The sequence below is a fragment of the Saccopteryx bilineata genome, chromosome 1 (genome assembly GCF_036850765.1).
Source record: "Saccopteryx bilineata isolate mSacBil1 chromosome 1, mSacBil1_pri_phased_curated, whole genome shotgun sequence".
NCBI lineage: Eukaryota > Metazoa > Chordata > Mammalia > Chiroptera > Emballonuridae > Saccopteryx > Saccopteryx bilineata.
The window spans coordinates 154,593,497-154,617,376 of record NC_089490.1 but is presented as its reverse complement, the minus strand read 5'-3'; the positions used below and the strand labels follow the sequence as shown (position 1 = coordinate 154,617,376).

The window sequence follows — 23,880 nt, the reverse complement described above, 5'->3', positions numbered from 1 at the left end:
GATGGCGGTTGCCAGGTGGATCCTGTACAGACCAGGATGCATGTGGGAGTATCTCTCCTACTCACACTTAAAAAAAGTGACAAGTGCTGGTGAGGATGGGGACTGAACCCTCTTACATTATAGATGGTACAGCCGCTGTGATAACAGTGGCAGTTCCAAAAACAAGAGTTAATAACTGACCCAGCAATTCCACTCTAGGTATCTCTCTCCCCCAAGGGAAGTGAAAATTTATCTTCTCATGACAAGTTGTAGATAAATCTTACTAACAGCATTACTCATGATAGCCAAAAGGTGGGAACAACCCCAGTGTCCCATCAACGGAAGAATGGGTAAAATGGCCCATCCATGCACTGGAATATTCAGTCATAGAAAGGAGTGAAGCACTGACAATACAATGTGGATGGACTTGGAAAACATGAAGCTGAGAAACCAGATACAAAAGGCCACACTGTGTGATTCCATTTATGTGAAATGTGGACAAGACAAGTCTACAAGAGACAGGAAGTGGGTTAGTGTCAAGCTGGAGGATGGGGAGTGACTGCTGATGGGGACAGGGCTTCTTTTTGGGGTGATGGAATGTTATGTAACTAGATGGTGATGATGGTTGCACAACCCTTGCAATATGCTACCAACACTGGTATTGTAAGGGGGAACTGTATTTAAGTGATCCCTAAGAAACCAAAGCTCACCCTCGGGAGGGGATGTAAGAGTGAAGAGGCTGCATGGACTGAGGACTCCTGCTTCCATTGCCATCCTCATCAGAGGTTTCCAGTCTCTTGTGGCTGGCCCAGGTCCCCTTGGTGTCTGGCTGTGGAATAACTGGCTCCCCACCCCCACCCAGCTGGAGTTGGGAGACCTGGGTTCCCGTGTCTGCCATGTGATCACATGAGCACACACCTTGCCACTGGAGGAAGACACCTGGAGCCTGTACCCAGAATCCCTCCCCAGGTTCTCCACTTGATGTCTTTGGCCAAGGGCAGGTCAGACTCCACAGATTCTCTGTGGCTGTTATGAAGAGCCCACTTCATGGAGTCCTGCTTTCCTCTCTCAGGCCATGACTACAGCCATCTGTGCCCTCTTAGTACCCTTTTCACCCACCCCATCTCTGGGCCCTGCTGGCCTGAGTCTGATTGGGGGGCTGTCCCAGGAGGGAGGAGGGTTCTCCCCAGGGTCCTGGAAACAGCCATGTTTGGTGACCCCAATCCAGAGATGGCAGCAGCTCCCAATTTTCCTCCCCAGTGAGTGGACCCCAGCTAGACTTCCTCCCTGAGTATATGGGGGGTGGGAGAAGCCAGCTCAGCTCTTTGACCAGGTCACTAGGGGCCCAATGTGGGACTGCACCTTGGAGGCCTCTGGCAGACTTGGGGTTCCCTAGTGAAGGCCACCCTGCCCAGAGCCTCCGGAAACCTTGTAATTGGAGGTGACCAAGGAGCCTGCCCAGCAGGTTCTTCCTGCCTTCCCCTACCATCCCCAGGGTCCTTTCTCTGGCTTGGGGGTGCCACCTCCTCTGTTGGGGACCAGGCCCTAGCAGCACTGCCACTCACCCCATCCACCCCACCTTGGAGCCCAGAGGCAGAGTTGCTGTGTCCAGGGCCCTCCCTTCCCCACTCCATCTCCCAGGCCTGGCAGGAAGAGTGAGGCTGAGCGTGGGGTCCTCTCTGAAACCAAAGTTGGGGGTTCCCAAGTAATGTAAACAAGGGGCCCAACCCACAGGAAAAGGGCCCTTAAACCATCCATCCCCACTCCCAGACACCCCCCAACAAAACACAAAAGAACATCAAAATCAGGCAAATGAGGCAGCAGCGGTCGTAACAGGCTGCGTTTAGTGGTTTTTTATGTACAAGAAAAATTATTTTTATGTCCGGTTTTTCATCTTTTGTCTTTTTGTTTTTGTTTTTATTACTTTTAAAGCTTCTCCCCCCACCCTCAAAAGTGCATTTTTATCATTTTCTTAAAATCTCCCACATTTTATAAAGACTCTCAAATACAGTCTATGGAATGTCTGTGCTCTGTGCCCCCAGGGGTGCTGCCCCCAACCCCCCATTCACCAGGCCTGGTCCCCCCAAAGTCCAAGGCACCTTGTATCTGGGCCTGGGTGGGGTTGGGGGGTACCTAGGCATCAGGACCCCTGGCCATGGCCTCCAAGCAGCCCTGGCCGTGGGGCGGGGTCTCCCCAGCCCCTTTATCTCCTGGTCCTGCCCCCACCCCCACATGTAAATTTATATATTTAGTGCAAGCTAGTCTGAACTCTGAGGTTATGACCCCTGGGTGCTGAAGCCCCAGGCCCTGACCCGTCCTGCACCAGCCAACACCACCATTCTAGGAAGGCTGCTTCCTCAGCTTAAATAACTTTTTAAAATAAAACTGCAAATATAAATATCTTTCTTTCTCAAAAAATAGGATTTTTGCTTTTTTTGTTGGTTTTTAAATTTTTTTTTTCCCTTTCATTCTCATTGTCTCGCCTCCTACAATCCTGGCTGCCTGGATGGCCTCAGTTCTGGGGGCCCTGGCTCATGCCTGGGTCCCACCATGTGCGACACAGCAAATGGGTCTCAGTAGTGCAGACTCCCCAGAAGACCCTGGAGGGGACTGGGGGACCCTCCCTTTCCACCTGAGACGCCCCTCAGAAGAAAGCAGAGGGACAGCCCTGTATAAACAGGGTGACAAGACGAGATGGCCACAAGGGATCTCCTGGGCAGGCCGCCCGAGGGGGCAGACTTTGGTATGGCCTGCTGGAGCCCAGCTGGGCACAGGCCCACACCCGTGCCAGGCTGGGCCTGTCCGGCACTTTACATTCACTGGTTTTTCAAAAATTTTAAACTATTTTTTTGCCTTTTTTTTTCTTTTAATCTCAAAAGGCAGGGTTGGGGTCAGGGTAGGGAGCTAGGCAGGAAGCAGCAAGGCTAGTTCTCTCTCTCCAGGTCCAGCAGTCTGGAGACTGCTCCAGGTGGGGGCTATGGGCCCCATATCCTGCCAGGCTCACTGCCCTGCCCAAGAGCTTCCCCCGGAGCCTCCACCCGAAGTCCCAGCCTGGACCTCACTCTCTCACACATGCGCACGCACACCCACGCAACTTCACCAAGATGATGGAAATAACAATTTCACTTTGTCTTTTTTCTTTTTTTTTTTTGTACCAGGCAGTTAAAAAAAACACCCCCCCAAAAAAAGAAAACACAAAAAAAAACCCCAAACCAAACAAAAAAACTTTTTGCTGTGTCCTTTCCGACCAGTCAGCACGTTCCCTCTCAAATATTTTTTCTAAAACGCGAGAATTCAGCAGTATCTTTGGCAACACTTTATCACAACCTTAATTTAAAGAATAAAAATAAAATCAATTCACATCTATATACAGTATGTGATTGCGCGGAGTTGAGGGGGGGCTGGGCCAGGCAGGTGGGGTCCCGACTTTGGGCCCATGCAGACGCTGTGGCCCTCGGGACAAAATGGCGGGCAGCAGGAGGGGTTAAGGCGAAGTGGGTGGGTAGGGCTGGCAAAAGCTGGGCACAGAGCTAGGGGTAAGGGTTTAGTGCAATTCCCAAGGAGCTGTGTTAAAGTGTGCTCGGCAGGGTTCAGCCCATGCCCCCACAATAGTTCCAGAGGCCTTGTTTCCCCCAAGTCCGGTCACCCCCATTGGCCAGGACGACAGTTGTAATTTTTCAGTTGGTTTTATTGCAAGGAGGTATGTGGGTAGGGGGAGAGGGCTATCCCCTCAGGGAACCTCTCCGGGAGCTGGGGTAGGGTGGAGGGGTGTCCCTGGCCTGAGTGCTCAAGCTCTCTGCTTGGCCTCCACAGATGGTTCTCTAAAAGAGCTTGCCCCTTGATGCTGGGGTGTGAACAAGGCCACCTGGCCCTGGACTCCCCTGCCACCACCTTTAGAAGGGGGGTTCCTGAGACATGGGGGGGGGCTGATGGGCTGGGGGAGTCCGGAGGGAAATGAAAACTATCCTGTAGAAACAATGAATGTTGCCTTCTTAAAATACTTCCCTTTAAAAAATAAAATGAAAAAGAAGATGGGGTTTGTCAGAGCAAAGGGATACCAGGAAACGGGCCAGTGACTAGAGGGGGTACAGGGACACCCTCCCACCTTGGGCTTTGACGAGGAAAGATCTCAGCTCAGCAGGATGTGTCTATATACAGGGTCCCACACTAGGCATTGCATATGCAAGAGGGAGTGAAGGTGCCCTGGCCTCTGGCAACATGGTCTCCCATGCCCTGGCTCCCATCCGTGGCCTGTGGCTCGGTGAACACCGGGCCTTTGGGGAGCCGGAGGCTGGGGGAGGCAGGTGCCAGCCCCCAGATGACAGTCAGTGCCTTTGAGTAAAAAGAGGGGTGCCTGGGGGGTATAAGGCCCTGAAGATGGGGCCCCCTGACGGGGATGGCATGTCCAAGATGGCAGCTCCTCAGTGGCCACAAGGAAAGGCGGCCATGTTGGAAGACAAAAAGCCAGAAAGTGGGCCAGGGTAGGGGAACAAGGATAGGACAGGTTGGGGGGAGGGGCGAGGGGACTGGATTGCTCTGGCTGGTTGAAGGCCAGCCCTCTCTTGGGCCCATCCCTGAGCTAGAAAGTCAGTAAGGAGGGTCCCCACAGACATGGATGGCCATTGTATGGCTAGTGGGTAATGAGACATCTCTAAATCAGAACCAAAAGAGGGAACAAATGGTAGGAAGAGGAGGACATGGCAGAAACACAAAAATCCCACAGTCCTGCCTGCCAGGCAAGCCCCCATGGTGAAGCACAAATCCCCCTAGGAGACCTTGCCTTTGCTCATGGCCTTCCTGACCCTGACCCTTCTCACCTCAGGGAACAGAAGTGGATTCTACATCTGGTGGTGGGTTTTTTTTTTTTTTATTATTTTGTACAAAAATAAATCAGCTTTTAGGAATTTCTTTTTGCGCTCTCTCTCTCTCTCTCTCTCTCTCTCTCTCGCTCTTTGTCTTTTCAACTTTTCATAGAAGTTGGTTGCAACTTGTAAACATGTTTTTAAATTAAGATAAAGTATAGTACCCGTTCTGTTACAAAGTGCCAAGACTTCTATTTGTGGTTGGTTGTCTTTTTTTTTTCCTTTCATTTTGTAAAATCTTTTTATTGCTTTTGTGACATTGGAACTTCTGGACTCTTCTCTCCCCTCATCCCTGCCACCGTAAGACCCTGGGTTCCCTCTGCCTTGGCTATCTCACCCCACACTGTTGCCTGCTCCTCTGAGGAAAAGTATATTTTATATATATATATATATCTATATATAAATTTTGTTTTTAAGGAGGAAAAGAGGGAAAACAATCTAAAAAGTGCTTTTAAAAATTGGAAGAAGGCTAAGGGGAGAGGTGGGTTAGGGGTGAAGACAAGTTTTGAATCTCTAAACTTTTCATGGGGGTCTGGGTGGCCTGGGTCAGGGGACACAGATGGGGATGGGGGCGCTCTGAGCGGTGGCCCCTGGGTGCCCCACTGAGTTGTAAGTGCCATGAAGGAAGGCAGCAGGAGCCCCTAGGAGCCACCCTGGTGTCCCCTTGTCCCATCTTTTCTCCTTTCTCCACACCTGGAAATAAATAGATTTGTGTTGCAGTGGCCAGGAGATACAGGGGACCACAGGCAAGGATGGGAGGCAAGGAGGCCGCTGGGGATATCAAAGGGAGAGACCCCCACTTAATAAGTGCCCTGAGGAAGGAGGTTGGGGGTGGGGACAGGGACCATTTTAATGTCTGCTCACAGCAGACAGAAATCATTTAAGGTCTTGTCTGAAAGACTCATATAAACCAGCAAAAGGAAAAAAACTAAAACCCACCCCAGTCCCACTTCACACCTCCACAGCAGCCCTCATCCCTGCCCAGGGCCTGGGGCCCTGCGTAGGTCTGAGATGGCCCCAGACCCCATGCTGGGGGTGCTGGGGGGGGCTCCTCCGAACCCTTGTGTCCCGCAAACCCCAAACCAAGCCCCAAAACCCATCAACAGGGTGGGGGGAAGGGGAGCTGGGGAAGTGGAGAGCAAGACTCCCCATGGAGGACGAGAACATCATGAAAGAGAAAAATCTGAGAAAAGCACTATCCTAGATTCTGTGACGCTTCATATATATATATCTGTATATATATATATATATATATCGATATAGATATCTGTATATAGATAGATTTTCTTTTTTTGTGTTTTTTTTGGAGGGGTGGTGGGTGATTTTTTTCTCTCTCTCAGGTTTCTGTTTTCTCTTTTTGGTTTTCAGGCAAGTCCGGCCGCGAAGCTGCCATCAGCAGGGGTCTCAGTGGCCCCGTCGCCACCCCCTCTGCCAGCGCCTACTACATTCAACCTGCTCAGGCCATCAGGGCTGACCTCCATCTCGTCCTCGTCCTCAAAGTGCTTCTCCTGGCCATTGCGCTGGGCCTCAGGGGAGCCAGGTGGGGCTGGGGCGCTGGGTGGCGCGGTGGCCCCAGGGCTGGGGTCGGGTCCCCCAAGCCCCCCGCCCCGGACACGGGGCTTGCGGCCACGGCGCGAGGGGACACCATTGCAGCCGTCCTTCTTGAGGTGTCTGTGCAGGTGGTCGGAGCGGACAAAGGTCTTGCAGCAGCTGTCGCACTGGTAGGGCCGCAGGCCAGTGTGCACACGCATGTGGTTTTTCAGGTCATAGTTGTGGGCAAAGGCCGCCCCGCACTGCTGGCACAGGTACGGCTTCTCACCTGTGTGCTTCCTCATATGCACCTTGAGCTTGTCCTGCCTGTGGATGGGGCAAGGGTCAGCGGGCACTGGGCCGGGCCCCCTTGTGGGACAAACCCCCAATCCCCCATTGGCCTTGAGGTAAAAACTGACCCCTTCAAAAAGACAGGCTGTGACTAGTCCCTGGCAAAATGGGACAAGGGGATACACAGAGGCCCTCTCCAAAGGTCTGAAAAGGGCCTTGTACCTCACTTGCTGTATGGCCTTGGGCAAAAGGCTGAACCTCTCTGAATCCCTTCCTATCCATAGAAAGAGGAAGATAACACCCCGCCTGGGGCTCTGCCAAGTCTTCTAGGTGCCCTGCCCAGACCACTGCACGGGGTTGGGTCACAAAGGTGACAGAAGAGACTCAGACTGCACTAGCACTATAGAGAGATTTGCCCAGCTGAGGCTCAGCGAGGGAAAGTAACTGCGCCTAGTTGCACAGCGGGTCAGGGGCTGCACCAAGTTGGAGTAGAGGTAGAGTCAGCTTCAGTTTCATCACCCCAAGTCCCAGCCCGGGTAATTATAACCCCGGCTGCCACAGGCCCCACTTACTCAACTCTCCAGTGTGACTCAGAGGGGCCCCTGTGCTCCTGAGCCTAGAGGAATGGGTAGGGGCTGGGGCTGTGGTTCAGAAACAGAGAACAGTCAGGTGGGCACATAGGAGGAAGAGGTATGGCCCAATGTCTTCCTGTGCCTCAATTTCCCTGACTGGCAAGTGGGATCAGCCCTGGGCTGGGAGTGGAGTGGCCAAGAGAACTCCAGGTCAGAATGAAACAGCTGAGGCCTGTGGTTGGGCTCACAAGTCAGCTTGGTCACTTCTCCAGATCCTGGTTTGCTGGGCCCTCATCAAGCTATTCCTGGCAGGCCCAGAGACCCCTGAGGGCAAGGCCCATAACTATCTCCACAGTCCCATCTGAAGGAGGACAGAGCCCCCAAAATTATCAGAACCACAATCTTATCAAAGGGGTAGACCAGGACATCAACTACATTGCCAACCTCCCCAGTGGTGTCCTTTGTCCCCTGCCTAGCACTCCTGGGCCCTGGACTCCAGGCCACACCCTCCTCTCCTGGGCTGCTGGGGACGGGGCCAGGGGTCAGTCCCCAAGTCCTGTCCCCATGGGGTAGAGCTGGGAAGCTGAAACAATGGCTTCTTTCTTCATTCTGGGTGGGTGTGGCTGGGGGAACCCCAGGGTGGGTGTGGGTAGGGGGTGGTGCTGAGTCACCCAGCTTGTCCAGGCCCTGCACGTCAGCCCCCCCCCCCCCCCACTAGGCTGGCCCACAAGGCCCAACCAGCTACTTCTGGACTTTTAAGACCAAATCACAAATTTCTCCAAGCCCAGCCTCAAACTCCTGCCCAAGGACCATGCCCAGTGGCTCCTGTGCCAATTTCCCTCTCCTGACTGCAGTGATCCTCCAAGCTGAACTGGTCTCGGGGCCTTTGCACTGGCTTTTCCCTCTGCCTTTCCCTTTCCCCAAGACTCCCTCCTTCACCTCCTTCAGGTCTCAGATCTGTTATCAATTTTTCAGTTTTCACACATGCTCCATCATACCCATAGGGATTTTGGCCTGTCTCCCTACTTCTGTATCCCCAGTGCCTAGAATAGGGCCTGTTATCCTCATCTCATTCTGGCCACAGACCTGGGCTGCTGTCACCAGCAGATGCCCCATAAATATTGGCTGAGTGAAGTAAATTCCCAGGCTCACAGGAGACTTAAAGTGATTCTAACGGAGCTCCTTACCGGACTGTGGGCCTCTCCTAAGGCAAAAATTCTTTTAAGAAGAGCAAACCTTGGTGCTCCTTCCAGCCTCTCACAGCAGTTTCTGGCATGTTTTTGGTATTTTTTTTCATTTTTTTTTTTATATTTTATTTATTCGTTTTTTGAGAAAAGGGGGGGGGGGGCAGGAAGCATCAACTCCCATATGTGCCTTGACCGGGCAAGCCCAGGTTTTCGAACCAGCGACCTCAGCGTTCCAGGTTGACGCATTACTCACTGCGCCACCACAGGTCAGGCAGCTCCAGGCATGTTTTATATTCTGCGTGGTCATCTGGTTTAGTGCCTGCACTCTCCCCACCCAAATGCTGCTCTGAAGGGGCACATGTAGGGTATCTAGAAATGAAGAAGGTGCCATTCCAGGGCAGGGCAGCACTGTCTTTACACACAGAGGGGTGTGTGTATGTGTGTGTGTGTCACCCCCCCAGGGGAAGGGGTCCATGTATGGCTGCATTTGGGCAAAGGACCCAGGAAGCCCCTCACCATCCTCTGCCCCCTACCACAGTTGGTGCTGGCTCACCTGGTAAATCGGACCTTGCAGATGTTGCATTCATAGGGCTTCTCACCAGTATGGGTCCGGATGTGCCGTGGCAGCTTGCCAGCACCCTGGATGACCTTCTCACAGATGGGACACTTCTGGAAGGCCTTGGCCCGGATCTTCTTCTCCACCTTCTGCGACCAAGCTGGGTAGACGTCACTGTCATGGGCACTGCTGAAGTACTTCAGATAGTAGTCCACGACGCCCTTGTCGTCTGCCCTCGACTCCTCGTCACTGTCCCCCGCCGCAGCCGACCCTGCCCGGCCTACCGACGACATCATCTGTTGTAGTAGCGTGCTGGCCGCAAGCCCGTCTGCTTCGGTCCCATCGCCATCCTCACCCTCAGCTGTTCCCGACAGGAAGCCAGGGGAGTCTCCTGGCTCCGGGGCTGCTTCTGACAGTGAGGTCACTTCCTCCTCCCCACCCCGACCATAGTGGCCATTCTGCGTGGCAGCAGTCGGCGGGGCTACGGGGGGTGGAAAGAGGCCCCCAGCAGGAGTGTCCTCGTCCCGTTCTGGCCACAGACCTGGGTTGCTGTCGCCCTCATCCCCATCCCCAGCTGGGGGCCGCTCAGCTGGGGGACCAGGCCCATAGAAGTCTAAGCCATTGCAGTCGCCCGCGGCTACGGCAGCCACAGCAGCAGCCACAGCTTCCTTGGTGGCGTCCAGGTCATCATCAGATGCACCAAAAGCAGACCATGGGAAGCTGGCAGCAGCGGCAGCTGCAGCAGCAGCTGCAGGTGGCAGGCTGTTCATGGGGTTACTCTGGTAGAACTCAAGGTACTCCTTGGCGCGGAGGAGGTTTCGCTGATCAATCTGATCTACCAGGTCCAGCTGCCCGGCGTCGGCGCCTGCATCGGCTGCCAGGATCTGCCTGTCGAGGAGGTCAGCGCAGACGTGGCTTACAGCAGGGATCTCCAACAAGCGGGCGGCACTGAGGATGTCACTCACATTGGCTGTGCTGACAGTCAGCGTAGCCGTATAGGCGAAGTCCATGAGGGCTGTGAGTGCCTCAGCACTGACAAAGTCAATCTCGTACACGTTCTGCTGGTCCACTACGGCACCCGACGTGAACAGCTTCTTGAAGTACTGGCTGCAGGCTGCCAGCACTGAGCGGTGTGTAGGAAACTCGCGGCCCTCAACCAAGATCACCACGTCGCACAGTAGGCCTTGTGTCCGCTGCTCGTTGAGCCCACTCAGAATGTCACTGCTGTGGTCGGGGAACGGAATCCCAATGGGGCCGTCCACGCCGCCGGCCATCTTCTGCACCGAGACCTTAAGTGCCAGGGAGGAAGAGGTAGTCATGAGTACAAGGGCAGGGGTGGGAGCACCCACCAGAGCTTGAGACTCTCAGAGTAGTGCCCCACCATGGTCTCCCAGTCTGTTTCCCATATGTAAACCAAGGTAATCCACGTCTGGTTCTACAGTAGACTGCAGAACATGAGATTATGCTGGCAAAACCCACACTAGGTGCTTGAAAGATGAAGACTGGCCCCCACCCCTCCACTAGAGGACTCTCAGGAGTACCCATGCAAAGGGCAATTGGAGGCGATGCTGGAATATACAGTAGGTACTCAATAATTACCCGATATAAGCTGTTTCCTAATGAATCTTAATGCAGGCTTCTACCCACAGTTGTGGGTATTGATAAGGCCCCTATTGTGCACTGTAACGCCTGTGCCCCCTACAGTTCCATAGGCAGCACCATCTCTGCTGCAGAAGTGAGAAGAAAATCCCTGATCAGGTAGCTCAATTGGAACATTATCTCAGTATGTCAAGGTTGTGAGTTTGATCCAGTCAGGGCACATACAAGAATCAACCAATGAATGTATAAAAAGTAGAATAACAAACTGATATTTCTCTTTCTAAAAATCAATAAATTTAGTCTGGCCTGTGGTGGCACAGTGGATAAAACCTCAGCCTGGAATGCTGAGGTCTCTGTTTCAAAACCCCAGGCTTGCCTGGTCAAGGCACATACGAGAAGCAATTACAAGTTGATGCTTCCTGGAGCTCCTCCCTGCTCCCTGCCCCAAAGTAAATGAATAAAATCTTTAAATAGTCAATAAATTAAAAAAGAAAAGGCCCTGGCCAGGTAACTCAGTTGATTAGAACATTGTCCCGACATGCTAAGGTTAGAGATTCAATCCCCAGTCAGGGCATATATAAGAATCAACCAGGTCCTGGCCCGTGGCTCAGTGGATACAGCATTGACCCAGCATATGGACATCCCAGGTTCAATTCTCAGTCAGTAAGGGCACACAGGAGAAGCAACCATCTGCTTCTCCCCTTCTCCCAGCTCCTCACCACTCCCCCTTCCACAGTCAGTGGCTCCATTGGTTCAAACATGGCCCTAGGCGCCGAGAAAAGCTCAGTTGGTTTGAGACTGTCAGTCTCAGGCTCTAAAAATAGCTTGGTACAGTACTTGAGTATCGGGCCCAGACAGGGTTGCTGGGTGGATCCTGGTCGGGCATATGCAGGAGTATGCCCCACTGTCTCCCCTCCTTTCACCTAATGAAAAAAAAAACACCTCAACCAATGACGATATGAATAAGTGGAACAATAAAATCAATAATTCTCTGTATCTCTCCTTTCCTCTCTCTAAAATATATATTAAAAAATTAGCATCCTGGCTGGACAGCTTAGAGCATCGTCCTAAAATGCAGAGGTTATGGGTTCAATTCTCAGTCAGGGCACATACAGGAATGAGTCAGTATTCCTGTCTGTCTCTGTCTCTCTCTCTTCCTCTCTTGCTAAAATCAATAAATATTTTGGCCCTAGCAGGTTGGCTCAGTGGTAAAGTGTCAGCCTGGCATGTGGATGTCCCAAGTTTGAATCCTGGTCAGGGAACACAAAAGTGCCCATCTGCTTCTCCACCCTTCCCCCCTCACTTCTTTCCTTCTTTCCTTCCTTCCTCCCTCCCTTCCTTCCTTCCTTCTTTCTTTCTCTCCCTCTCTCCCTCTCCCTCTCTCGCTCCCAGCTCAATTGGAGTGAGTTGTCCCTGGGCACTGAGAATGGCTCCATGCCCTCCACCTCAGGTGCTAAGAGCTCAATTGCTGAGTGACGGAGCATCAACCCCTAGTGGGCTTGCCGGGTGGATCCTGGTAGGGGCATATAAGGGAGTCTGTCTCTATGCCTCCCCTCCTCTCACTGAATTAAAAAAAAAATCTAAAATATTTTTAAAAAGCAAGTAACCAGGATCAACATGTGGGGTGGGGCTGAGGGCAGGGTTTGCTAGATGGCAGGTCTTTTCCCTTTCGGAATTTGGTGGGGGATAAAAGTAGCCAGTCCTGCATCTCCATGAACACAGGGAGGAGTAGAAGGCCCTGAGGAAAGGGCAAGGGTTCTCATTCTCTTGTTAGGGACATGGATTTTAACTTTAATCTTTTGTAAAAAAATTCTGAAAGAAATCTAATAAACTGCACCTAAGCCATTAAAAAAAAAGTGAGCCTGGCCTGTGGTGGCGCAGTGGATAGAGCATCAATCTGAAACACAGAGGTCACTGGTTCAAGGCCCTGGCCTTGCTTGGGGAAGGCACATACGACAAGCAACAAGCAAGCAATGAACAACTAAAGTGAAGCAACTATACTTCTCACTCCTCTCTCTTTGCAAAATCAATAAATGTGTTTTTTTTGTTTGTTTGTTTTTTAGTGAGAGCGTGAGAGGGAGAGCGTGAGAGGGAGAGAAAGAGAGTCAGAGACAGAAAGGGAAAAAGATGAAAAGCATCAAATTGTAGCTGTGGTACTTTTAGTTGTTTATTGATTGTTTCTCGTATGTGCCTTGACAGGGGAGCTCCAGCCAAACCAGTAAGCCCTTGCTCAAGCCAGCGACCTCGATTTTGAACCTGGCACCTCAGCATCCCAGGTCAATGCTCTACCCACTGTACCACCACCAGTCAGGCAGTAAACAAAATCTTTTTTAAAAAAGTGAGAAGAGCCTGACCAGGCGGTGACACAGTGGATAGAGCATCAGACTGGGATGCTGAGGACCCAGGTTCGAGATCCCGAGTTTGCCAGCTTGAGCACGGGCTCATCTGGTTTGAGCAAAGCTTACCAGCCTGAGCCCAAGGTCGCTGGCTCCAGCAAGGGGTCACTCAGTCTGTTGTAACCTCCGGGTCAAGGCACATATGAGAAAGCAATCAATGAACAACCAACGTGCTGCAACAAAGAATTGATGCTTCTCATCTCTCTCCGTTCCTGTCTGTCTGTCCCTATCTGTCCCTCTCTCTCTCTCTCTCTCTCTCTCTCACACACACACACACACACACACACACACAAATTTAAAAAAAAAAGTGAGAAGATAGGGTTCAGGGAGAGGAACCCAGGAGCCCATGTACCCAAGGCCCAATATCTGTGCCCCAACTAAACCTGGAGCATCTGACCTGACAGCCAATATCCAACTGGTTTGTTTGGCTGTCCATACCCACCAGGCCCCTCAACCTCTTTGACTTACTCCTGCCTTGTGGTGAGGCTAGTTCTCTTGAGGGGCTCTGAGTCAGTAGGAAGGGGTGAAGCCAAGACCTAGTGACCCAGGACCCAGCTGGGGTCATTGGGGCCATGAGTTTGCCCTGGTGTAACAGTGATTCTGAAGGACAAACCCCTTTCTGTTCCATTGGAGCCCCCAGGACTCGGCTTGGCCCTGGCAGTGAATAATGGGGGAAGCCAGGTCACCATCAACGCTCCTTTCCCTGCTACCCCGACCAACCCCGCCAAGGAGTGGGGGGCTGGGGCTTCATTCCTGCCCAGCCCTCTCCAGCTTTCAGCCACTGTCTGCACTGTGGAGCCAGGATACGGCCCTGCCACTTCCTGGGCCTCAATCTCTCCATCTGTCAAATGGGCAGAGGCCTTTGGAAGAGCCATGCCACTGAGAGAACTGTCTGTCTGTCCCACCCCTCTCCCCACCCCTCCTTTTTTCCGCCTTCCCCTGGGCGGTGACTCATCCACCCACTCGGGTGCTTGTGCAACCTTCTGGCTCCTGTCCCCACCCCTCCACCCTCTCCGGGGAGCCCCCGGCTGTCCCAAGTCACCCAACACAACCCACATTCCTCCAGGTCCAGCCTGGCAGCTCTTGGGCCAGAGCCCCTAGACGGCAGGGAATGGGCTGAGCTGGGCATTCTTCAGCCTCCTAAGGACCCTGGGACCCCCAATTTCTCAGGCAAGTGGCCCAACCCAGCTCTAACCTGGAAACCCAGGTCCCTCTTGTTGTGCTGTGAGTGGGATTCAGGTGGCTGGCTAGGCAAGGGAACCCAGAGTTCACTTGGCTGTGCTCAAGGTCAATACAAAACTCCCGACCCAGGGCCACCCTGGAAGTGGGATCCAGGCCTCAGGGCTGACACAGAGGCCTTTGTGCAACATTCAGGCGGGCACTACACTTCCCAGGACAACCCTCTCCAAGGCCCGCCCTCTTTCCCCACGAACCACACCAGCTGCTCGGCTTCCCCATTATTTTAGGCTTCCACATTATTTTAGCCCTCGATGGTAGTGGTGGTGGTGGGGGTCAACTCAGATGTGGCTACTGGGAGCAGGAGGATGGAGGTTGACCCCATCCAAGGCTCAGCCATCCAGGAAGCCCCCTGTAGTGGTTTTCACCCCCTTCCACCATCTGCCGTCTAGCCCTGGGCTCCAAGGAGTCAAGGTGGCAGATGGGTTTCTGGATCAGACCAGCCTTGTCCCTTCCTTATCTCCCCCACCCATCCAGGCCACCAATGCCCCAAGATGGCTACTCTGGATCTGCTTTTGTCATTATTCTCTGGGTGCCCCTAGAGTCCCCTTGGACCTTGAGGTATCTTTGGGGCCTCCAGGACAGGACCTGAAATAGTCAGGTGACTCATCCCCACCCTCTTATGAGCACTGACATACCAGGCCAGGGGGCTGGCACAGCCCTACTTTAAGTTCCCGCTTTGTCAGAAGCTACCCAACCATAAAAAAGCAAGCTTGGGCCTCGAACCTGACCTGGGCACTGGCCTCCACCAACTAAGTGAAGCAGGACACATGCAAAGGGCCTGAGCGTCCACAAACCTGTCCTCTCCCAGATGGAGCCTCTATCTCCCCAGATAATCATCAGAAAGCCTTTCCTCGAAGGGCAGGGCCTAGGGAGGTGCCAACCAAGAAATATCCCCATCACAGTAGTATGATCCCTCATTTTACAGATGAGAAAACCAGCACTCAGAGACATAGAATCCTGCCCAAGGGTACCCAGCCAGGTTGATCCATAGGTTCTGGGGTCCAGGAGCTGATACAGGTGAGAGATTGGCCCTCCATCAACAAGCTATCACCTCTTCCCTCATCCTCGGAACTAAACTGGCTCTGCAGAGTTGACCCACAACTTACTCCAGGAACACATCCCACCTACCTGCCTGCCATGCCCAGGGTCACTGCCCCCATCTGGGCCTCTCAGAGCTCTCCCTCTAAAGATGAGATGGAAGAGCCTGTTAGATGGGAAAAGGAGGATTGCTGAGTTCTCTTGGTCATGTGGGAACTGGAAATTGAATACCCACTGTGTGCCCTGGCATCTTTGCAGCAGGAAAGCTTTTGGCTCCTTTTGATCTTGGAAGCCCACCTGGCACCTAGTAGGTACCCCACAAGTGGTAGTTTCCTTGATAATGAGGATTCAACAAGATCTCTCTTCCAGGAAGCCCCACTTCCATGACAGTTAATGCTAGGGTCCCATGAGCTTAGGCCCACAGCCATCTGCGCTTTCATCATAACTCCGCCCCCAAAACTGCCTGTCCTTGTTGGTTTTCTGGGGTAAATCAGCAGGCAAAGGGGCAGGCCTCAGCAGGCTCCTCCTGAGCTGGAGGCGTGGTGCCCTCCTCCCACTGGGCCACTCCTAGGCCCCTGCGCTGAGCCCTCCCTTGGGTGACCCACAGTGGGAGCACAGTATTCAACCAGACTCAAGACAGCTAAGGGCTAGAGAGGGCCCACACCCAGTCCCACCCACCCAGCTAGCTGACACATCCAGGACTACGGGTTGGTGCTGGTCCCATCTCCCATCTAACCTAGGATCACATGCTGAACCTTCTTTCTAAGGAGGCAGGACCCAGGCTAGCTCACAGCCCTCCTAGAGGGGTTCCTCAATACCTGGGAACTTTCAGAAACTAACCAGGCACCTTGATTTCATCCTCTCCACTACAAGGCTCTGGGCTTTACAGACAAGGAGAGGCTCAGGGAAATGATAAGAACAGCCGCCAGGTGGGGACTCAGACTCCAACCTAAACTGGCCTGAGCTTCTGCCACTCAAGCACTGGGACACAGGGGTGAGGTCAAGCATGCCCTGACCTGGTCCCAGGAGCAGCAGGTGTCACCCAGGAAGGACCAAGATTGTAGGAAAGGTGCCCTGCACATGGGAAACAGCAGAGGACAAGGCCTGGAGGTGGGTGTTTGGGAGAGGGGACGTGGGGAAGGAGGCTGTATTAACAGGAGGCTTTCCAAGGTCAGGCACAAGGTGAGGGTTGGAGCTAGGCTTCCTCCTCCCACCCACACTCTTCAAGAAAAAGGGGGTGGCCAGGTAATCACCGCCCAAAGCGTTCCTAAAGGAGTGTCTGGGAAAGGGCAGCTTCATGAGATCAAGGCCCCTGCACCCCCACCCACAGAGAATACAAAAGGAAACCAGAGACATTAAACACCTACTATGTGCCACACATGGCAGCCCAGATCCAAAGCCCGGCTCTTCCACTTCTAAGCTGGTGACTGGGCAAGAGGAAGCACCTCTCTGTGCCTCAGTTTCACCAGAGGTCATGACAGTGAAAAGGGGGATGGGGTGCTCTAGGTCCAGAGTCCCACTCTAGTCCATTTAGCAAATGTTACCTAGGGACCTACTGCATGCCAGCACATCCCCAACAAGAATGTTTGCTTCCCCCCTTGTGGATGAGGGGTTTTTTGAACTTCATATCTGAATGTTATTCCAGCCACCTCACCACCTACTGTCTGCCAAAGAGGTGGGTTGTGGTGCCCGAGTAAGCTAGGGGAGTGAAACCAGGCCCAGAGAGGGTGGGCGGCTGGCCCAAGGTCACACAGCAAGTCTGGTGTCCAGGTTCAGCTCCCAGACCCACGCCCAGCTGCTCCCGCCCCCTCCCAGGCACACAGCCTGTGTTGCAAGGTTGGTCTCAACGGGTTACCCTACCCTGACTTAATGCCAATCCCTGCCTGGCCCAGTACCTAGATAGGAGTTTAATGGGATAGGAATTCAGCGTCCAAATTGGGGGTTGGGGGGAAACCAAAGGCCCAGGGTAGCTGCTTGCTGTTAGCCTGCCACCTGCCCCCCTGCCCTCACAGTCCCCCCTCTGGCCAGACACCAGCAAACAGGCCCTCGGCCATTTTATGTGTCCATTTATTGCCCTAAATGGGGAGGGGCTTCCTGCCCCGGCCTTAAAGGGCCAGAAGCAGGAAGGTTGCAGGCCCAATGGTGTGTGTGTATGTAGGAATGAGGTCATGGGGATCCCATCTGACCCCCAACTCATGAGCTGAGCTCAGTCTCACCCTATTCCCAAGCATTGAGACCGTCATGGGCCAGGAAGTATAGCCCTGTCACCAAGACTGGGTTCCAAGAGGAAGCCCCGGGAAAACAAATGGGTCCTCACAATGACCCTTTGTGGCTGAAGGTAATCTCCCCATTATACTGATGGGAAAATTGAAGGTGGCAGAGGGGAAATGTCCTTCCTCAGTGGACCTCAGGTGGAGCAAAGGACTGGGCTGGGATTGGATCACACTGGCCCCCACTGCCCAAGGCTGTTGCAGGGTGGTTTAGTCTCTCAGGTGCCTAGAACACAAAGTGACAGGTGATGGCTGTGGATTATCTTAGGCATCCAGCTGGCACACACTCCCGGCAAAGCCCTCATTCATGGTGAGGTAGAAGGAACCAGCTTGCCATCACTGAAGTAGGCAAAGCCAGGCTTCAAAGAAGCCCATCACTGTCTACCCTGCCCTTGCTCAGGCTGCACCTGCTTATCCAAGACACCCGAGAGAGGCCTTGGTGGACTCTAGGAGCCCTGCTCCTCTCTGCCTCCAGATCTCTTCCTCCCTACCTTGAGGCCTACTTGTAACCTGAAGCACTGATACAACCCTCACCTCCACCCTGAGCAGGTAGAGGGCTCTGCCTGGAAGCCCCAAAGGGGTGTTTGGCCTGCTGGATATATTTGGCCCAGTGTCCTGTGCCCAAATATATTCTGATGGAAAGTGGGACCAAACCTTGTTTTCTAGTTAAGCCAGAAAAGTGTAGGTGGGGACACTTCTACCTGAGTGGTCATCCACAGCCTGCTGGGAGGACAGATGGAGGGGCTGGTCCTTTGGCCATGCTCATCAGAAGTGCCAGATTCTCCAGGTGGCACCTGCATTGTGGTGCTCCAAGCTCAGGCCTCTGGCCCTAAGGGTAACAGAGGTCTGATCTCCATCATCATCAACATCCACTCTTACAGTTCTGGGAGGCAGGGTCTCTAACCACTGCCCCACTTTACAGATCAAAAAACTGAGGCTCACAGAAAGTGGCCGGGTTTACATAGCAGAGCTGAATACAGGCCACCTGGCTCCACCCTGCCTAACTAGTCCTCTCAGGGATCCTTCCCACTCTCCCTACACACTGGCCCAGGGGAACCAGCAGGTGACTAAATCCCCCACCCTGGAGGCCTTGGGGCTGAGGACAGCTTATTCTCATATCCCCTCCGAGCTGCCTTAGGATGGCCCAGAAAAGGAAAAGGTTTGCCAGAGATAATACAGGGTGCCTGGAGTCTACCCAACATCTGTGAACTCAGGGAAGGCAACCTGACCCCAAGGGGCATCAGACAGGCATGAAGAAGGGGCTTCCTCTAGGCCCAGAAACTGCACATCAGTCGCTCAGCTCAACAAACCTTCTCAAGGAATCACTAAGTAAATCCTCACAATGACCCTTTGCGGCTGAAGGTAATCTCCCCATTATACTGATGGGAAAACTGAAGGTGGCAGAGGGGAAATGACCTTCCTCAGTGGACCTCAGGTGGAACCAAGGACTGGGCTGGGATTGGACCACACTGGCCCCCACCCAAGCCTGTTCCTCTGGTCCCCACTGCCCAGGGCTGTTGCAGGGTGGTTTAGTCTCTCAGGTGCCTAGAACACAAGGTGACAGGTGATGGCTGTGGAGTATCTTAGGCATCCAGCTGGCACACACTCCAGCAGAATCCCTGCTGTGCCCTGAACTGACACATGTGCTTCCTTCAAGAGAGAAGAAAAAAGAAAACAAGTACCACCTGGGGTACCCTACAACAACCCTATGTTACAGGGCAGGGACACGCAGGCTACTAGAGGCCAAGGGGCATGTCCAAGGTCACAGAGCAAGTGCGCTTACACTGGAACCTCAGCAGCTTCCCTTTTAGGGTTGGCTCTGCTTCAGAGGGGGCTGGCCCTGAGACCAGGCTCTTGTGAGGTGACCTCCTCAGGTGTAATGGGTCATAAAACCCAGAGCTCAGCCTGTCTCTAGGAGCCAAGGTGCCAAGGGCTGTGGCTTGGAAGGGGTGAGAAAGGACCTTGCAGGCCTTAAAAGTGCCTGCCAGGGAAGGCTAAGGAGACAGGAGAACTGGGGCTCATGCTGTGTGACCTTGGGCACCTCAGGCCCTCTCTGAGCCTCACTAGTCTCTTTGAGCAAAGGGTTTAATAAGTCCCAGGGAGGCTCCACTTGGCCAACAGGTGCCTGCTGTCAACCTCCTGGCCCTCTGGAAGACAGGTGGGCAGGTACCCCTCAGCTGGGACACAGGAAGGACTTTGGACAATTCCCAAGACATAGGCAAACCACAGGGGTCAGAACCAGCTCTGGATAGGTGACCTTGGGCTGCTCACTGCTTCCCCTGGTCCTCAGTCTCCCCTGCCCAATAAGGTACCCACTCTGAGGTTTGCTCTAAGCCCCCGAGTTCCCACACTCATATTCAGCCACACCTCTGAGCCTTGGTTTCCTCAAAGGTAGACAAGGGCTGCCACCAGCCTGACCCAGCTGTAGGTCTGAGGGCCCCAAGGAAAAGAAAGGAAGTAAAAAAGCAAACACAAGACTAGCTACGGTCCTGGAACCGTCCCCACTGGAGAAAGGCTGAGCTGTGCCAGGTCTCAGTCATCCACACAGAGAAAGGGACGCATCAACTCCCTGCAGCCATCCCAGCAGATTCTCTGAGGGCCTCTGCTGAGAGTTGTGTGGCTCCCCATACTGCCAGGGTGCTGACTGGCCATCCAGCAGCCAATCGGAACTGAATAATAAATACACCCCCCCCCAAAGTGACCCACGAATTAAAATTTCAGTGTCCCCGATGGCTCCTCTTTCTTCATTAGGCATGCGGATCCCAGGGCTTCGCTCTTCCAGCCACTGGCTCCTGCCCCCTCCTTCTCCCCCAGGCTCTTGTCTCCACAGCAATGGCTGGCAGTAAACAGAGACCCAAGCCCAGCTGATAAGTACCTGGCATGCTCTAGGGGGCATGCTCTAGGGGCCCCACAGGAGGTGGTCCTCAGGGAAAAATGCCCCCTGCCTGGAGCAGCAGGGCCTAGTGTGGATTCCCCAGACCTCTCCCAGGACCAGCTCTGCCAATAGGAAGTGATTGGCTGGTCCTAGTAAGGGGTAAGCCCCCCCCCCCCCCGTGTGGGAGCGGCACACTCAGGGTCACACCCTTGCCCTGTTGGGTGGGGGTGGGGGGCGCATGAAATGGAATCCTAGATGCCCTCTCCCTCTCAAGCCAACCCTGCTCCTGGAGGCAGCTGCTAAGGAGAGGGGAAGCAAACTAGGCCTGCTACCCATGGGTGAGCCAGGTGGGCACGCCCGGAGAAGGGGTACCAACACCTCTCTCACTTCTGCCACTCAGCTAGGGGGAGAGGGGAGTTGCCTACCTGCCCCCCTTGTCAATCTGCCAACTGCTGGCTGTATTCCCCAAACATTTAGTAAGCGCCCACTAGGTGCCCTGGCCTGGTTGGACAGTAGTCTCCTGCTGCGGTCCACCAGCCTCCCCAGCCAGCGCGGGCACTGCCTCCCAGAACCCGCAAAGGCCTGAGCCCGGAGCTGGGGGGGGGGGGGCGGACAACCAGCACCAGCGCTTGGCTCAGGCCCCTGCTTAGTTCCAGACCCCGAGCTGGGGGAGGGGACCGGTTTCTAGGCTGGGGAGCCAGAACCCACCAGCTCACCCCTCCTCTGCCCGGGCTCAGGGTTCGCACGTGGTGGTGGCGTCAGGGGAAAGGAGGGGGGTCCGGGCCAGAGGAGACAGGGTCACGCGCTTTGGGGGCGCGGGTGGTGGAGAGGAGTGCTCTCTGCCTTCTCTCCCGGGGCCGAAGCCGGGCAGCCGCGCGGGCAGGGCGAGGGGCCAGGCCAGTCCCCCCACCCAGGGATGAGTCAGGCTCCGGCAGGGGCAGGAAGCGGCCCCCTCCCCCGCGCCGGCCGCAGCGCTTGGCCCCGGCCTTGGCTCGCGGGCCCCCACCGCACCTCCCGAGCGGGGAGGCTCCTACCTCCTTCCCGGGTCAGCGGCGAGGGGGCCCGGCCCCGGCGGTGGCGGCTGGTCAAGCTTCCTCGGAGGGGCCGGGAGACGGCAGTGAGCCTGGCCCCGCGCCACCCCCCGCCGCCGTCGGCCAATCCCCACCCGGACTGGGGGGAGGGCAATGCAAATTACCCCGGATCTGGGTCCGCCCGCCCGCCCGCCTCCCCCACGCTCGGGCCCGGCCTGCACTAGGCCGCACATCCCCGAGCTTGCCTGAGCCATGCGACCGCCACGGCCGCCGCCCTCCCTGGGGAGCACCGGGTGGGTGACCCCCCCCCACACACACACACACACAGGGGCAAGGGGCCGAGGGGAGGGGGACTGGGGACGGTTACACAACAGGCAGGGAGGGGCCCCAGGGCGGGAAGGGGGCCGGCCCGCGGGCCGCGCAGCCGGAAGCCGGGGACCGCCACCGGCCCCCGGCGAGAGGAGCCTGGACTAAGGCCCCGCCCCCAAACCTGCTGGGCCCGCCCCCGCGCCGCACCGCGCGATTATCCCGCGCCCATTGGCTCGACGGCCCGCCGCTCACCGCCCCTCCTCCGCACCGCCCCTACCCGCGGGCCGCGGAGGGCCGCTAGCGCGGCGCACCCTTGGACTTGTAGTTCGAGCTCCCTGTCATCTGCCTGCCGCAAGCTGTAGGGAGACTACGATGCCCAGAGGCACCCGCGGGCGTGCCCGCCCACCCGGACACCCCACCCCTTCCCTCTCCTTTGCAAAGCCCCCCTCCCTGTTTTTCAGCCCCCTCCCCCCCCATACCCCATGGATCTCAATCCTGTCCAACTCCAACGTATACACGCAGCACCGAATAGGCCCCGAGCTGGGGGAGAGAGCCTCCCCAGTACCCAGCAGCAAACTTAGCATGCGACGCGCCCCCCTTCTCCCCACGCCGGCTCCCCCCAACTCTCAATGCAGCCCCGCTTCCCTTCCCCCGCTCTCCGCGCGCCAGGGAGCCCCGAAAAGCCATGCACCGGGTGTGGGGGGGGACGGTTGGCGCACAAGCCTATGCACTTCGCCCCCAATTCCCCCTGCCGGGCGGCGCCCCCTCTCCGGGCTTGAGATTCAGGGAGCCTCCAGCCTCCCGGCAGCTGCCAACCATCCCCTCCTCTTAAACTTGCGGAACATCCCTGGTTCCCCGGATCTCCCCTTCCCAAGAGGGCAGGGGTGGACGCAGAGCCCCCTGCTCGTCCCCGCCCTGCACCCTGGGCTGGGGGCCGCGCGGGACGCTGACTTACCTCTCGGGGCCGGGCCGGGGCCAGGCAGGGCCGGGGCGCGCGGGGCCGGGGCCCGGAGTTGGAACTGGGTTCCTCAGCAGCTCGTCTCCGGGGTCCGTGTCTCGCTCTCCCCCTCGCTCGCCTTCCCCTCGTCTCTTCCTCGCTCCCGCGGCGGCGGCGGCGTCACTGCCCCTACAGTAACTGTACAGTACAGCCAAAGCCCCGTATGATGCTTGCGACTCCCTTCCTGGTTTCTCCGAGGGCAAGAGGGGTCCTCCCTTGTCTTAAAGGTGCCGCAGCCGCCGCCCCCCCCCCCGCGCCCGGCCCGCCCCCCCTCCCCGGCCTCGGAGGCCAGAACAGGCTCGGCAGGTCCCCTCTTGCCACGTCTCTGCCCTCCCGTGGGGCTTCGCCCGCTGCGCCGGGGAGACCGGGCTGTTATTAGGTTTTGTCAAGTTGGGGGGGGTCCAGCCCGCCCCCAGCGCGCCCCCCCTCCTCTGACCTCTCCGCCCCGCTGCGCGGCGCCGTGCCAGCTTGCCAGCTTATCTGGCCCCAGAGCTCCCCGGGGCGCGGGGGGGAGCAGGCCCCCCGGGGTGGAGGGGAGTGGGGGCCTCCAGATAAACAGGCCCCCAGCCTCTGCGCAGGGGCGGGTGAGTGGGGGGGGGGGGGCGCGGGCTTTGCCCCCGACGCCTTGGGGCGTGGCAGGATGGCAGCGGAGGCGGGGCGGGCTGTGTGCACTGCTAGGACCGACGCGGGCGTGGGTCGCAGCTGCCCCAGCAGCTGGGGGTGGGTGGGGGGTGACGGAGTGGGGATCCCGGGCCGGCCGCCGGCTCTCCCAGAGTCTCAGTTTGCCCAACCATAGAAGGGACCCAGGGCGGGCTTTTGGGTAACTGCTTGGGTCCACTGGGCTCTTGAGTCCCTAAATGAAACAGCCAACCTGCCCGCCCGCGATTATATAAAGGAGTCGCCTCCGCCCGCTGCGCCAGAGGCGTAGCGGGGGAAGGGGTTGACGAGGGGCGGGCTGGGCGGTTGTTTTCCAGGCTTTCCGAGTTCCCCCACCCAACTGCGAACCGCTGGGCGTGACAGGGACCCGGCCCCGGACGCCTGGGTCCCGCAGGCCGCTCCCAAAAGGGTCTGTGTGGCTCCGGAGGGGCGGAGGTGGGGAGTGGGGAGGCGTTGACTCAGCCAACTTTTTTTTCCCTCTCCATTTCTCCC

The 23,880-nt window shown here is 55.9% G+C and overlaps 1 protein-coding gene across 5 annotated transcripts; it reads right to left on the bottom strand.

Moving 5' to 3' along the window:
• Nucleotides 1-4,897: 4,897 nt before the first annotated feature.
• Nucleotides 4,898-23,307, bottom strand: ZBTB7A (zinc finger and BTB domain containing 7A). 5 transcript variants are annotated; one of them, XM_066276231.1, is made up of 4 exons: nt 23,168-23,307; nt 22,690-22,869; nt 8,975-10,266; nt 4,898-6,698 (listed from the first exon to the last, which is right to left on the bottom strand). In XM_066276231.1, the coding sequence occupies exons 3-4, from the start codon at nt 10,249-10,251 to the stop codon at nt 6,206-6,208; spliced, it is 1,770 nt and encodes a 589-aa protein (XP_066132328.1). In that variant the 5' UTR covers nt 10,252-10,266; nt 22,690-22,869; nt 23,168-23,307; the 3' UTR covers nt 4,898-6,205. The 5 variants fall into 5 exon arrangements, with proteins under 5 accessions (XP_066132328.1, XP_066132319.1, XP_066132338.1 ...); XM_066276222.1 differs by lacking the exon at nt 23,168-23,307 and having other exon boundaries at nt 22,690-22,978; XM_066276241.1 differs by lacking the exons at nt 22,690-22,869; nt 23,168-23,307 and adding an exon at nt 21,429-21,853.
• Nucleotides 23,308-23,880: the final 573 nt, after the last annotated feature.

Excerpts from the sequence above, each read along its gene's own strand:
- ZBTB7A (XM_066276211.1), bottom strand. Across the intron at positions 6,699-8,974 it reads TGCAAGGTCCGATTTACCAG|GCAGGACAAGCTCAAGGTGC; the intron begins GTGAGCCAGCAC and ends CCCCATCCACAG.